Source organism: Egretta garzetta, unplaced genomic scaffold (genome assembly GCF_000687185.1).
Source record: "Egretta garzetta isolate BGI_Z169 unplaced genomic scaffold, ASM68718v1 scaffold635, whole genome shotgun sequence".
NCBI classification, from domain to species: Eukaryota; Metazoa; Chordata; class Aves; order Pelecaniformes; family Ardeidae; genus Egretta; species Egretta garzetta.
The window spans coordinates 423,458-440,054 of record NW_009259710.1 but is presented as its reverse complement, the minus strand read 5'-3'; the positions used below and the strand labels follow the sequence as shown (position 1 = coordinate 440,054).

Here is a 16,597-nt window from a genome sequence, read left to right as displayed (position 1 = left end):
TTGGTACAATTTTAGGATATATATGTTTGTGTGATCAACAACCAAGGTAACTGAAGAGCACGGGGTATAAAGTGTCTTTTTCCAGTTGGAAGACTAAAAGGTGACGTGACTCATGGTTATTCTAATAGAGCTGGTGTTCCTGCTAGCCCCGCTACTCCCGAACGAAAACAGAATCGTTGAAAACCGCTTAAGATGCTCGAGTAATTCTACTTAGTAAATAACTGTACATTTATAACTAATGCGTTCTCTTGAATGTGTCCATCTAATGAAGGGAGTTTGCGTGGCGAGATCCAGAACTGCCTGAAGTCATTCACATGCTTCAACACCAGTTCCCATCGGTTCAGGCGAACGCAGCTGCCTACCTTCAGCACCTGTGCTTCGGAGATAACAAAGTGAAGACAGAGGTACTGCACTGAGCGCGCTCCTCTTCCTGGGGGAGGTGTTACAGAAAAGCTAGACCTCTCGCCTCTCTTAGGTTTTTGTCATCATGGCACAGTACTTTGGGCCCTTTTCTGCTCCTGTTTGTGCCGGATGTATGGTAATACTGAGGTCCCCAGGTGTGTGTAGCTACACGCACAGACACAGGTATTTTTCCTGTCATAAGAGGCTGCACGGAAATGATACAGAATTACTTTACATTGAAGTTGTGTAATCCAGCAGAACTGTAAAGTCTGTTTACCAGAGCCTGGTTTTGTGCAACCTGTTGATGACTGGAGGCTTAAGAAAAACAAGAATTCTGGAAGGCTTTCCGCTGGTTTTGATAAAGGTATTTTAAGGCATCGCAGGGAATGAGTGAGCTGTCAAGAAAAGGAAAGAAATTGAACCCTAGAAATACATAGAGGATAGTATTTGTGTCAATATGATCTGGAGGAAGGATACATCTGAGTGAGAATTCAGGTTATTGTTGACATTTCTAGAAACTGTTTGCATGTGAAGAGTTCTCTGCTTTTTGCAGAGCAGCTATGAGCTGCGGATCTGAAGGAATTTGCTTTTTCGTTCATATCATACGTGTCTGTTATCTGTTATTTTCAGTATAAATAATATTTATGTTAATAAAATGTTGGTGCAACTTTTATAAGAAGATGGCCCAACATAATTTACTGTTGCTGGAAGGCAGATGAAAAGGTGGTGATGGTTTTGATGCTCTGGTAAAGATTGCAGGGATAATCGGATATAGAGAGATTTATAAGGTAGTCTTACTATTTTATAAGATGACAGCTTATTTAGGAATTCTTGGGGTATTATTTGTCTGCACATGTTCATCTATAAGAGATCTTGTTTCTTCACTCTTCCCGTTTTCATTATTACAGAATTTATTTTAGAAATTATGGAATGTCTGCTTTGATTTTTTTCAAAAGTACACAAAACTGAAAGAAATACGCCGAAGTTCAAGCAGAATTTGAATGTGGTGCTAACTTGTATGCCGTGTATGAAGTGATGTCTCACTGGTTTACCCTACTTAGCATTAGAAATACTTGATATGGTTTTGAATCAGTTGAGGCGTAAAGGATTATAGACACATTATACCATATAATCAAGCTCATAAAACCTTATCCAAAGAGCAAGGTGTTCTGTTTGAGTCAGAAGACGAGTTACGGTAGTCAGAGAGACAACTGCAAATGTAGCCTGCCTTCCGCTTAGCGGGTGGAATTTTGGAACAGAAAGCTTCAAACAGAGAAGATTTATGTACTGGCAATTATTTCTTTTGAATGGGAATAATCAGCTGTGAGAAATTCTTAAAATACTATGACAGAAAGGATGCAGTTTTCCGGCTTCTAGGGGAAAAGAATATTCCTGCACTTTTGGAAAGCGAGCCTCATGTCAGTCCTTCCTGATGAGGCTTTCTGTCTCTTAAGAAGCAGCTGTCCTTTGGGTTGGGGTGGTGAGCAGGGGTTAGCACGTTTGGAACACGAGATGCGATCTATGGCAGTAGGAAGGTTGCAGTTCATGTTCCCTTCAAAGCAAAGGCCAGTCCAAGAAACTATGGAATCGGAAAGGATCGTAATTCTTCCAGTGCCAAATTCGGTAAAGCCTTATTGGAGGACTGCTTTTGTATTTCCATTCATTATTTAAATTTATTTATTGCTGTGGTAAAGACCAGGTTAATTTGCTAGACTGTTAAGGGTATTAAAAACCTAGCAAAATGAACAGAACACTTGCGTTGTTAAAACCTGAAGGTAAGCATAAGAAACTGCTATTTGGGAGGGGATATCTTTACTGTTTAAATTAGATATGAAACTACACAGCATGAATTAATTACACTTCTGTGGAATGAGAGTATCTATCTGTAAGTACAGACAATACTGATATATTAATGAACATATCATTTTACAAGAATTGTGATTTTTTTCATTTATAAGTTGAAACACCTTTTCAAACAAGTGACAGCCGCTACGTTTTAAAATAGTTAATGACTCAGAAAAATACAAATCTTAAGAATGGATTTCTAGTCCAGTTTTATTTTGATTCTATGCACAAAAACTGTATCTCATCAAGTTTTGAGAATAGATTGAAAAAACTATAAAGCTATTTTGTCAGTCATAACTTGTATCTGTGTTACGGATGTGTAGGGTGGATGTAGTGGTTGATGTGCTCTGTTGACACGCAGGAGGGAGCTTTAGCTGGCAGGTATGAGTAGTTACTGTTGCTTCAGTTTTTAGTGACGGAAGAATTACTTGCCTTGAGAAAGAACAATTCTCAATTTTATTTTTTTTATAGCATCCTGCAGTATATGCTTTCAGTGTAGTCTGTATCAAACACATAATATGTAATACTCATTTCCTAGCTACAGAAATCTTGCCAGGTGACTAACTTAAGCTTGAAGTCCTCTGGATGCCTTTAGGTACAGATTCCTGGTGGCTTTTGGCATAATAGTGGCTTGTCTAACTGATCAATGCCAAACTTTCTCTCCCCTGGATGTATAACTTACATGGTAGATATAGCTAGGCGTGCAAATATACAGGTTTCCTTTTGAAAAATAGACATTTTAAACAGAGGTCTAAAAATTTCCAAGTCGCCAGTCTCCCACTTTATTTCAATTATTCTACTTAGGAGGTGGTTTGACAGGTAAAAATCACATAGTGTTAGTCATGGAGCTTGCATTTCAGTTGTTTTTTCCGAGCCTCTTTATTTGGCTGGTGTAGGGTGTAGATAAGGATAGTAACTGCTTTTATACCCAATGCAAATTTAAAGAATGTAATAGAAGATTCTGTTTTTCAAAGTATCAACTTAACTGAGATTTAGCCAAATCATTTTATGTTTTCATTGAGAACAATTTTATTCTTCTTGTGTTATGGCCAGTAAAAGACACTGAACTTTTTAAGCCAAAGATCCATAAAACTTGTACACATTAATGTATCTCAGATAGCCTTGTGGCTTGTCAAACTAATTACTGTACAGGTCAGAATAGAAAAGGGGTCTCTCAAAGTGATTTTAATGCTGAACTAGAGAATCCTTAGGACTGTTCTGTTTTACAGCTCTTCTAACTGGCCCAGAATCGCATCCTGTATAAGCAAAGTATTGGGGAATGACGGTGTACCTCTTTTTCACCAGGGGATCTCCTTCCTAGGGCAGCAGCAGTTCAGCTGCCATAGGCATGGGGTTTTTAAAGAGGTCCTACGCTGACATCATTAGGTATATACTATGGATAGTATGGCACAAAGGTTATTGTGCTGTGCTAAAATAATACCAGGTTGTAATAGGTCAATCTTGTACTGCAAAATAGCTCATATGTTTTAAAAGAGTTCATAGAAGATATTTCGGTAACTTTTTGGTGGTCATCTTTCATTTAAAATTCATGTTGATCTAAGTAATACTACTTAGTTACCTCTTCAAAATTTCTTTATTTAGTAAATATTACAGAATTCTAAAATACTTTAATCTTTTGTTTCTCCAAGTTATTTTGAAATGAGATCTCAAAACACAATGTTAATTTTTTTAAAAAACATATAACAAAGAATAAATGCAACGAACCTGCTTAAAGGAAACAATATAAAAATTTCTTTTTGTTTTAGGAAATCTCTGCAGGGTAGACTTTCCTTTTAAGAAGAACTTCAGATATGCCAGTAGGAGTGGATATATTCTAATTTGAACTGATTTTTGTGTGTGTGTGTATGTAGCTAAGTGTAAAAGTTGGCAGTTAAATCTTTGCAGCTTCTTATTTCTCATATTCCCCAAAAAGATATTCTGAGGCATAGGAAATAATTTTTAAAACTACATTACTGGGAAACAAAACTTTAGCAGTAACAATTCTTCTCTAAACACAGCAAATGACTGAAAATGTTCGTCAGCCTTTTCAACGAGGATGCGAGTGGTTCACAGGAATTTTCAGGACAGTGTAACAGTCAAGATATTTCTCATATCACCATATAACTATTTCTTCTTGAAGTAGAATGGCATGTACTGGTTTTATAAAAATAAAAGCCTTTTAAATCTGTACAGTGAAATGGGTGAAATCAGTGGGTGCTGATGTTCCTGACGTTCCATTTGCTAGGTATGCAGGCTAGGAGGAATCAAGCACCTGGTTGATCTCTTGGATCACAGAGTCCTGGAAGTTCAGAAGAATGCTTGCGGCGCGCTGAGAAATCTTGTTTACGGAAAGTCCACTGATGAAAACAAAATAGCAATGAAGAATGTTGGTGGGATACCTGCCCTTCTGCGATTGTTGAGAAAATCTGTCGATGCCGAAATCAAAGAGCTTGTAACAGGTAAGTTTTGAATAGAAACAAGCAGGGAACTATAATGCAGATTATTTTTCTGAAGTGGACAAGACTGGAATAACTGGTAAGTGACTGGAATTGAGTATATCAACTGGATTTTTATTTGCGTGTTGGTATTTTTTAGTGAATACAAAATCACTTATTTTGATTACTGACAGTTTAAGTATTAGCACAGAGGTACAGATTCATGGGGAGAAGAGAATTCTGACGTAATTTCACTAAAGCTGCACTTAAGGCAGATTTTCCCCTGGTGTGATTCTCCTACATACAGAGCTAGGTCTTGGATTAGGGATTTCTTTATTGACTCCTAACAGTTGTTTGATTACAGGCTCTTTTTTTTTTTTTTTTTTTTTTTTTTTATCTTTCTTCGGAAAAGAGTAACATTTCCGTCCCATCTTAAAGTCAACAGAGAGAAGCAAGCACTGCTGGAGTGCAGGTTGTCCAGCCTGTACTGGTCAGCCTGTTTTCTGCCCGCTGATATAAAGGAGATCCAGAGAATTTGCTGCTGTAGGTGTTTATTATGTCGCAGACGTCTGGTGATGAGTCCCACCTCCGGTGTCTTACTCTGGCCATTTGACTGCCCCTTAAGGGTCCTAGAATGAAGTTAAAACTTGTTCAGAGTCATCATTATCGCTTGACGCTAATGCAACGCTCGATCCCTGGTGCTGGTCTGAAGTGTTCCTCAGTGCATTTTCCAAGCACAGTAAGTTACACCTTTTGAGCAAGGTTTGCTCCCCCCCCCCCGCTTTTTTTTTTTTTTTTTTTTTTTTTTTTATCATCTGCTGACAAGAAGTAAGATGTTGCAGAATTCATAAGTGGACCCAAACTATGTAAATGTGTGTTAAAGCACAGACAGAAAACTGCAAGAGTGCAGATTATAGAAGCATCTCATTGCCCAGCCTGCCAGCAGAGTCCTGGCAAGTGACTGTGTACACACTCCTAATCTCTTGAGCATGAAGTAGCAGGTTCAGCTTATAACCCGTGAACCTACTTGGCACTTGGTGCAGAGAGAAAGTGCAGAAATAATAAACGATTTGCAGTCCTAACACATGAAGGAACTCCATTTCATCAAAACAAGGTGGATTTGGTGGGTGCTGCATACATCTGTCTCTTTTTCTTAATATGGGAATGATTTGTCTATGAAGGTTTTAGGGGATTGAAAAACATGAAGAGGACAGAAAAGAGAGTTCACTTTTTTAAACAGTTCCTGTTTCAAGTTTTAGTAGCTCCCTCTTTTGATATTGTGAAGCTACAAAGCTGAACTGCTTACCTACTGAGCACAGCTGCACAACAGTGCTCACATTAGAAGCAACAGAATTGTCATAGTGGGAGCCCTTCCAAGTTATTTCCTTGTTTAGAAAGACTATTAAAAAGAGAAAGGACTCTACAGAATGTAGCCAAAGCGTTTAAGTTCATATGCAGGCTATTTTCCCTAAGTATTTTCCACATAAGCGAGCAGTAAGATAACCTGCAGCTTTCATGTTCTCTCTAGAAGGATACGTTTTATTCCTTAAGAAGTTATGTAAATGGAATACTTAAAACTAGAATGACACATTAGCTGCCTTGTCTGCTCTACAAATTCATGTTTCGTGCATCTAAATTACTTGTGCTTTTAAGAGGTTAGGGATGGTTCCACAGGCAAAGCCAAAGTCAAATTCTTAATTACAGAAGGTATTTAGTCACTATTAAAAAGCCCCAAACCTACACTATGATCTTTCAAAAAAGATACAGCACATCATCTATAAGTAAAAAGAGTTTTCAAATAAATATGGTGTTTAATTTGAATTATAATTAAAGATGGCTACTTCAGAAAAAGCGACTTTTACTTTTTAACACACACTTTTTTAATTTTTTTAACCAGCTACCACCAAATGGAAGGTTTTGACCTAACTGTCTTCTGGTTAAGTCGATGGCATTGACTTCTGTTAGAGATAAACCGATGCTGAATGCTTGAGAAGAATCCACAGCAGACTTTGGGAGCCTAGGGATTTGGAAATGCTTTCTGTAAATAGCAATATAAAGAAAAGAAGTGGAAAAGACCCAGTGATTATTTGTTTAACGATTGAAAAACTCCACCTATGTCAGAACTGAAACGCAAACCACGGACAGTTTACTGTGTTCCCAGATTAAGATAATGTAAACACAGAGAAATTTCTACCAATCTGCACCACTAGAAACAATATGTGTCTGATTTCTAGCTGAAAATTAGCACTATTCGTTACTGCTGGAGCTTATTCAATAACTTTTCATATAAAATGGGGTTTCTGTGTAACATTTCTTGATGGAGTACAACACTTTTCTTTTCCTGAGGATGGTCTGTCTTCCTTGCTGAATGAATTATACTTTCATGATTAGCAGAATCAATTGCCTTTGAACGACAGCAGGTGTGTCTGGTGTCTGCAAGTTTGCTTTAATACACAGTTAGCTAGATGAACACTTTATTATCCCAGATAAATGAAATTAGAATGACAAACTTCTTGCAATCTATACAAGAGCTCCATTCCCCAGCAAGTGATGCGAAGGACGTGCACTGGTTTACGCTGTCTGGAGATGTTCTTATGGTGCAGTTAGCACAGCCTGGAGTCAATCTGTGAATTTCAGGATCTCGTGTCTTGGAAGGCTTATGCAGAGGAAAACTATCTATGAGGTAGAAATTAAACTATGCATGTTCTTGAACCCAGGTGCCGTTCCAAACAATTGACTCTACTTTCAAGAGACCTTCAGAAACAGCCCTTCTATATGTTAGCCTGTAAGAAGCATTGGTGTACTCTGCTACTGCCAGTTTTCCAGAGAGAGCGAGTCAGATGCCTACCTTAACAGCGTAGTCTCTTGATTTCCATCAGATCTGCAGCAGCAGAGATAAGCCACAAACCGTGCCCTCCCCATAGAAAGACCTCTGATCTGCTCTTCTGAACGGCTGGCTCTCTGTCAGGATTCCTCCCGGAAAGGTCAAGCGAGTGACAGTGCTGAACTTAGGGGAGTGGTACGATTTTATAGCTGGAAGGAAGGAAGAATGAGCACAAATTGCAGCAATAATTAATCACTGGCTTAGCTGTATGGTAAAGCTCTGTCCTTAAAGGGGAAAGAGGTGGTTGTTGATGGCGCTGGCAATTCTTCATAGTTTATTTCTTCAAACTAGCACTACCTCAGCCAGTTCGGCTGAGAAATGCTGTTCTCCGTCCAGCAGCACGATCCGTTGTGTACACAGTGTCATCTTTGTGAGAGATTGCATTCTTGCAGCAGTTGACACTGTGCATTGTTGCTTCTGGTTTTTTGGAAAAGGGACCCAGGGTTCTGCAGTCCCGGGCAACCAGAGGTAACTTCTGAGGAGGTACAGAGATAGCTGCAAGTCCCACACAGTTTTGTGAACTAAGCACTCTGTGAAATGGGTATGGTTTCCTTTCACAACTTGCATGTTACTATAATATTTACCTCAATTCTACTCTGTACAGGATCCAAAGTACTTTGTGATCAACTGTATAAAACCTGCAGAGTAGCATAGGATCACCCATGTTCAGCAGTGAACCTCCAGGCTGGTGTGGCTGCCGAGGAGCTCTTAATAAACCTGCTACCCATTTGGCTAACACAGTGGCAGTGGAATTCATTGCAGTAGACTCATCAAGGGTCTTAACAGTCTGGGTAAAATTGCCAAGATTCAAAAACAAAATGAAGCATGAAAAAGCTTGGCTGGATACAGAGGAGAAGCAAATTTCTTTACCACTGTTGATGCCAGGGTTCCATGAATAGTTGAGCCCCCACAACACCCCAGAGTACAAAGCCATTCAGTAAGGCATGAGCAAATCATACTTTTCTCTTTCCCATACAGAAATTTTATTTGCAGATTTTTATTTTTTAAACCCATGACTTAAGCTTGACTTTAAACAGCTAACACTGTTGGCTGGAGACACACCATTATGCACTGGTGTCCTGTAGTCCTAATGAAATTGCTGGCTTACCACACGCGTTTCCTGTATTCTCTGAATTGGGTAACAAAACAAAGCTTTGAAGAGTTTTACCACATAAGGCATTTTCTAGACAGAGCAATCCTATTGCAGTTGCTTAAGTTACATCAGTAACGTAACCAATTCAATACTGAATCTGTAACCAGTAGAAACAAGCCAACAAAAGAAAACCCTTACAACACTAAAAGCTATTTAATCAGAGAGAAGGCAAGTTTTAATTATCCTCACACTTCGTTGCTATCTATTGGGAAAGACAGATGAAGTATTTTGAAAATATTGCCATAGAACCAAGTCTAGGACTGTAAGTATCAAAATTTTTGTATGTCAGAACAGTTGATACACAAGTGTCTTAATATTTTTCCCCAAGGAGAAATTGTTAGAGACGAGGAGATGTTAGGAGGTATTTCCCCAGCTAGGGAACAACACTGCTAGCCTGTCATCCCTGAGGAGCTGCCAAGGATCAACAAACTCAGTCAGTCCCCGCTTGCTTTTGATAAGTCCCGGCTTACAGTGAGAAGGATGAAGCCCAAGTTCTGCTTGGAGATTACAGCTCTTCTAGGAACTCCAGCAACTGTTAGTAAAGTGGCTAAAGATCTAAACAGAATTACTTGCCTTGCCCACTTCATTTCTGCTGTTACAGAACTAACCAGTTTTGTCCAAGTTCTGTCCAGAAGTGGATAGAAAATTCTTCATTATGAAGAAAAGCGATGCTTTGTAAGTGAAGTAGCCGGCACGTGATGCAGTTAGGTTTGATGGGTTTGTATGGTGCTGTAAAGTGGCACCTGCTTTGCTTGCATCCCTTCCACCCCAGAGTGTTACGTGCAGCAAGCAGCATATAGAAACAGGCTGTTACTATTCAGTGTGTTGAAAAAACAGTTCCTCATAAATAATTTCTCCCCAGTTGAAAGTACCCTCTGGAAAATTATGAAAATTCAGTTGATTTTTCAGTATTTCCATGACCGATCTACATGCAGTAGGATGTGGTTAAAAACAATTACAGTCACTAAATGCAATAACATTAAGCTTTGTCTTTATAGACTCCGAAATACCCATTTTCGCCAGATGTTCCAGTTCTGGGGGTTTTTTTTCCCCCCATTCTACTTCATATCACCTTGTCTGGATCACATTTCCAGGACAAAATTTGATCCTTGCTGCCTAAGTCTTGAGGCCTTGTTTTGTTTCTACATCATTTTTTGGTACGTTGTGTGAGTTAATTCAAGCATATGTCATCCTCGCAGAGTTTCACCCCAGTTCTCTTCTCTATGTAGAGCTCGATCAGCTGTTCAGCGTCCGCTGGTGTGACGGCGCATACCACAGCCGGCACGCAGTTTGATCTCTGGACCTACCTGGCAGACGTTTCATTGTCACAGATCCCTGAACCTCCAGATATGTTCCAAGTGTACAGTGGTACAAAAGCATGAAAACTGAAAAGAAGGCTGTAATACTCCAGAGTCTTACCTTTTTTCCTTTTAATAGTAATTTCCTTCCTGGGAGGAATCCTTTTCTCCATTATGCCCTAAATATTTTTTGAATCCTTAGGGGGAAAAAAAAAACAACAAACCAGAAAATGACCCCCAAAAACCTCAATCACTGAAACTTAGTGGTTTAGGTTTGTGTCTCTGTTTCTGCTCTTTTAAAGTGTCTTCTACATGAGGAAGGAAGAACATCAATTAAAATCAATTCCTATTATGAAAGGTGTACTGGAACAGTTTGACCAGCACCTTACAGCCAGAGACCCTGGACCTTTAGAACAAAAAGCTGATTCTTTAAAAATTTTCAGGAGAAAACTGTTAAACCGAACTCTCTTGCACTATTACGTGTACATATTTCTTCAGTTTGGTTCATCTCTGCTCCTTTTGAGCACTCCCTTCTATAGTCAGTTCCTCAGAAAAGTCTTCCAGGCGATCCTATTTTCTACGGGTTTTGCTGGACCAGAGTTTACATTAGATAGTCAAGATCATTTGGTTTCAACGAAAGCTTGTCGGGTTCAAGGATGGGATCTAAATTATTTAAGATTTCTTCTCTCTTTATTTTCTAAGTAGTAGGGGTTTCAGTCTAGAAAACAAGTTGTTTATGGACAAGGCTTTTCTTTTTTTTCATTTGCAAGTGTTAATGTATGTCCCAAATCTGTGTGGAAAATATCCTCAAACACCTACCAGTACTATTAATAGTTGCCATCGTTTTTAGAGAACAGAGTACTTGGCTTTCCTCACCTGCTCTGCACCCATTAACTTCAAACATGAGATCTATTATGAAGTTGATGGTGTTAAAAGAGGGCTTTGTTCTGCATCCATAAGGCAAACCTCAAATACCTTGTCCTTGTATCAGTAGTCCTCAGCTTCATTCACGGTGTTGTGTTTGGAGGATTATGTTTTGCTGTTGTCTCCCATTTACAAGGTTGTTGTTCCACATACTTTTACCAGCTACCACTAGCTGGTCCTGTCCCTTGTTCCATCTTCTGTTTATTCATCCGAGGTCCAAAACTACTTCAAAGCCCTGTCACTACCAACCTCTAGATTTGCTGTTAGCAAGTATTGCTATGCCAAGGAAGATGACAGATGGGGTCAAAGAACAATCCTGATCTGCTTTAGGAGGCTGTATAAGTCAATGTTTTTGGCTGTTTTAAGTGTCTCTTCTTCAAGAGTCCTCTTATGCAGATCTTCAGGCTACAGTTTTCACAGAATCACACAATAGTTGAGGTTGGAAGGGACCTCTGGAGGTCATCTTGTCCACCCCCACCCCTCCCTGCATGAGCAGCGTCACGCAGAGCAGATTGCTCAGGACCATGCCCATGTTCTACCCATGTCCAAGATCCTGATTTGTGATGTTGCGTCAATTGTAAAAAATAGTTTCGGGACAGGATAGGAAAAAGATGAGGGGGCTCTAAAATACCTTCAGTGAGTAACTTCTGCTGGCTAACTGAAAGGACTCAGCTGACTCTGTCAGTACTCCAATGTATAGTCCCTAAATCTTGCTGGTTTTAAAATCTAGTGCATAAACCTATAGGCTTTCCATCAAGATTATTTTATTGAAGCTCTTAGGATTTTTATGTTGACTTTGTTGGGACTCGAGCTTACAGAAGATTTACATCTACATCCTCAACCTTAAGTTATACCTCAGAATAACCTGTTGAGCATTTTTATTCTGTTTTCATCTTCCCACATGATCTTGAACTGGTTTTCTTCTCTCCCATTCAGCTTCTTTAGAGGAAAACATATTCTGGCTCATGAAAGTAGCTTATATAGCTTGATATGAGTGCTTGTATTTTATTACATCTTGTACATCTCAGCTGTTTAAAAGCATTTCATCTACAGTTAAATCAGGGTTACATGTTTTCATTATTTTTTAATACTTATGCTAGAATATTTAGTTCAAGAGCCAGACGTCTAGGTTTTTTCTGTAGTAGGTAATATTAAATATTACCTGGAAAATTTCTTTGGTTTTGAGAAGGCAGACATATTTCTTAAATGCTGTTTTCATTTTTATTAGTATCTAATCGATTTAAATGACTGGCTGAAACTCTGGAGATGGGTATTTGTGTGTGTATGTGTGTGTGTGTGTGTGTGTGTTAAAGATTTGTGTTCCTTTTCACTTTAGATGCAAACATCAAGGTAAATTCTGTCCTGTCTAAAACAATCTTATGACAACAATGTCCAACCGTTGCTAATACCAAAGCAGTTTTGTCAATGATAGCAACTGCAAATTTTCATGCAGATAAGCCTCTCAACTCTATCATGTTACTTACTTTAATTTCCTGAGTAGGATTATTTTGGACAGTGTTCACAGAAATGTTAGCGTGGTCATCTCTGAGAGCTGCAAGGGTCAGAATTTCAGGCAAAATCAGGGCAGGCAATCCCTGACCAAAGAGAGAAAACAAGATGACCCACTTTTCAGCAGAACTACAGAAACTTTTCATATGGCAGTTTAAACTTTCCTGAAAAGCTTAGTGATATTTTTTGTTTTTTCTGCTGCTGTTACTTCTGATTTCCTTCCTCCATTAAGAATTATCCATGCCTGGTAATGCTGATGTCTCTTGAACTTTAGCCTTCTCAGGTTTTCCAGGCAATGTCAAGCACTAGCAGTGGCTTGTGATTTTTCTGCTGTATTTCATAGTATGTTCACAGACTAAGCAAGGAACATTAGGCTGGCTGAAGCAACCAGTTGAATTATACACAAACGAAAGTGGAACGAGTAGCAAGCAGAAGTTCTCTCCATCCAAACACAGAGATGCTAGGGACAATAGAAATACCTGCTTAGGTAGGTAAATGGACTCAGCACTCCCTTTGCTGCACAGAGCTGTTTGTGAATGAGATGTTCACCAGTCTTCCAGAATGATGGAGGTTGCAGCTAATACCTGTTGAGAAATAATTTTTTTGGAAATTCATCCTCTACCTATGATTTCAAACTGTCCCTTTGGACCTCGGCAGATGATTCTCTAACAGTTAGTACTTATTTTTAAGTGTACCTCCACAATAACGAGGAATACAAAGGCACTGTTATTTAAATGACATACAGAATTATACTGTAATCCCAGAATTCTCTTAGGCCTTACCTTAACACAGCATTGTATCAGCTCCTATGACCATTTTCCTTGTCTTTGAATGGAAACTTCTAAAATTATAGCTGCCTCTGCCTTCAGGGTTTATTTGTAATATGCACTAAATTTGGTCCCAGTTATCTAAAAATAAGCGCTCTACAAACAATTGGATTCTATTCTTATTTTTAATGTGAAGACTAAAGAGCTGTGTAATACACAGTTCTACTTCGTAAAATAAATAGCTGAAGACTTCTCCCAGATTAAGAAACAGAGTGTCCTGGTGAGAGCTTTTGTCTGCACATAATGAACACGGGGGTAATAAATCGTTCATCATTTAATCAAGCTACCCCCTTGAGAGTCCAGGCTCTGGGCAAGTTTCGACGTAGTTACTCAGTGGAACTCTAGCGCTTTTATTCTTTGAACACTCCCAGGCTAATCCTCATGGACAAGTTGGTATTTGTGGAAGTTTTAACAGGCTTCTTGGAGGGATCAAGTTTAGGGAGGTCCTCTAGCTGGTCCTTTCAGTCTGTGCCATTGTGCCCACATAAGAAAAAAAGATGCTGCTGGCTGTTCTCTTCCAGTTTCTTATCAAGCGTCCGAGTTGCAGTGTTCCTCCAAAGGCAAGGCAGGGTGGCGTATGCCACATCGCCCGTGGGTCCCGCGAGCGCTGCTGCGGCTAACTGCACGGGCCCAGCAGTGCCAGGGCAGCAGCATATCACCTTTTGTTGCCTCGGCACTGCAAACAGCACCAGTGCTCCAGCTTTGTCACAAGCGGTGGGTTGGCTGGCAAATGTTCAGAGGCAGGCCTACGAGCAAGGCCGAGGGGTCCACCCTATGGGAATAACCACACAGTCATTTCCAAGCTAGGCCAGCCAGCACGGGGCGCGCTGCTCCCCATATGTGTTAGGTAACTAATAGCAGTCTGAGACTCCAAATAGGACTTTTCCCTTGCATAACTCGATTTAACAAGTGTTGGGGGGGCAGGGAGGAGGTTTAGGTGAGATCTAATTTCTAGTTTGCATCACAAATTGCATGGAATACGGTTTCAAAAACTTAAAGCTGTAGTCCAGTGAAGCATTTTGATTCCTCACTGTTAGTTACCCATTCAGTACTTGTCTTGAGTGAGGGCATAAGTCACAGAAGATTTATGGTATGAAATTGGAGATGCATTTGAAATAGCTTGCTTTATGTCACCAAACTGTTAAACCTGAAGAATAAGTAAACTTCAGCTTATTTTGAGTGTGTAAATGTAATGCAATACAAAGTTTGGTGACGCTGTACACAATTTTTGAGAATCACTCAAAACTTTTATGAAAAAACCCTACACAACAACTTTAAAGAGTACTTTTTTTTAAAATATTTTTTTTTTTTATTTCCCAGTTTGTAATCAATTCTCTTTTGTTACTGGAAGTCTTGCTGCACAGGAGCTGGAGAGGAGAGTCATAAATAACACTGCTTAACATGGCTCTAAAATGGGTCTGTGACAGTATTAATAGTATCAAGAATCTCTGAACACTTTAACGTGTGAAGTATCCACATTGAGAGTCGTAAATCTTCTCATGCCTATGTCCCCCCCGGAGCCCCCTTTAATTGTTTTACTGAAGAGAAAAAGACAGGCTGTTTCATGCAAAGATTTTTCTTTCTTATTTTTGTGTGGCTGTATGAAAAGCTTTTGGTTTTGCTAACTCTTGTAAATTTACTGTCTTGTCCCCCCATAATTTATTCCTGAGGAAACCAAATGTTCAAGATCCAGTCCAACTGAAAACCCTATGGTCTGTAGTAGCAATTTTATCGGGTTATTGTGGAAATGCTGTTTAATGTTTTTTGCTGAGTGTATACAGCTATGCTACTTTACAATTGGTAAAATACTGTATGGGAGGAAAATATTTAGAGTAAGATGAGTACCTGGTGAGAATTTAGATGAACTTTAAGCTGTGTTTCATGATGAAAAGATTATTAAATGCCGTGTTTAGCATTTTAGTTGCATATACAATTCTGCTGACAACTTATGTCAGATCTCATACTTTTGTATCTGAATGTCATGCAAGCTGACTCTGCAGGGTAGGGAACTCTAGAATTCTGCCTGAGGATAAAAGATGGATAGCAGTTTCATTTGGCTAATAGGTGAATGTGAAATACTCCAGACTTCTTGCTGTCGTTTCCAGGAAGAAAGTTTCTGTAGGAGTTTTACATCAGCTCTTGCATGTTCAGCTCTGCATTTAAGTATCCAATATCCCAGGCGTGCAATGCAAGGAGGCAGTAATATCGGTGCAGGTTTATCATTGTTTATCATTGGAAAAAGAACAAAAGAAAAAGAACAAGAAAAAAACCCAAAATCATATCCCCCCCACCTTGTTCATCTTGCATTCCTCCTTTTCGGACACTGGCTTTCCAGGTTCTGCCTGATGTAGAATCGTGTCACATCACACACTTGGGACCTTTACTGAAAACTCTTTAATGGCTACCACCCGCCTGCCAATCAACCTTCTTTGTCATTTTTTCAGAAATCGTTTCACAAGGCATCGTATATGCAGAACACTGATGATCTTTCAGCCATGATGTCCATAGACTTGGCTTCTTCTTGCTTCATTGTTGCCCTTGTATTCTTGTGACCTTTCTTTTAGCTGTTAACTTCTGCCTGCAAAGCTGTAGAGATGTCCAGTGTAAGCAACCTCTCTCAAGAACATTGCCAAATCTCTTCCATGTTCCTTTTTAAGAAGTTGTTTATAACTTTAATCTCCAAGTTTCATATAAATCAGGATAATGATCTGTTTCTTCCCTCTCCCAAACCTCTTTCTTACAGGGCTGTTGAAGACTCACCCTTTGGAGGTCAGATGTTCATGCCTTTTTTTGAATAGGATGAAGAGTTCAGGAAAATGCCTTATCTCTTCTGATAAATATGCCTTCTCATCTCAGACTGCCGCCTGGCTAGAGCTGATGAGGCAACAAATGACAATACCACTAGGGATCAGGTTACCCACTCACAGAGGGCGCACAGTTCCAATGGCATCTGTAAGGAACGTTTTATTTTGCCTGGTTTTAGCTGCCCTTCCACTGAAGGCCATACCGTTGTCTGAAGTACAAAGCGTGACGCATTTCTCTTACCAGAGCAGTGATGGTTCCAGCAGCGACCCCCTCCACGTAACTGCTCTAAGTCAGGAGCTTGCTGCTGATGGTCACCCATAGTTGTCATGTCCGTACGAACCTTCCATGTTGGGAGGAGGTTACCGGCAGCTGCTTTCTCCAGAGATATTTTTTCCGTTCATGTAAATATTCACACCTTTCCTTCTACACTGGAATTCCCTGGGAGAGGCACCTGCACCAGCAGCGTAGGTGCCATTGCTGCCGGGCACACGCGGGAAGCAGTGTCGCTGGTACCC

The 16,597-nt window shown here is 39.7% G+C and overlaps 1 protein-coding gene across 5 annotated transcripts in view; it reads left to right on the top strand.

Moving 5' to 3' along the window:
• PKP4 (plakophilin 4) overlaps positions 1-16,597 on the top strand; it is a 67,966-nt gene that overhangs the window by 38,469 nt on the left and 12,900 nt on the right. For all 5 annotated transcript variants that reach the window (XM_035894447.1, XM_009639023.1, XM_035894449.1 and 2 more), the window contains exons 9-10: positions 276-404; positions 4,493-4,706. In XM_035894447.1, the coding sequence (XP_035750340.1) occupies positions 276-404; positions 4,493-4,706 (343 nt within the window). The remainder of the gene's footprint in view (positions 1-275; positions 405-4,492; positions 4,707-16,597) is intronic.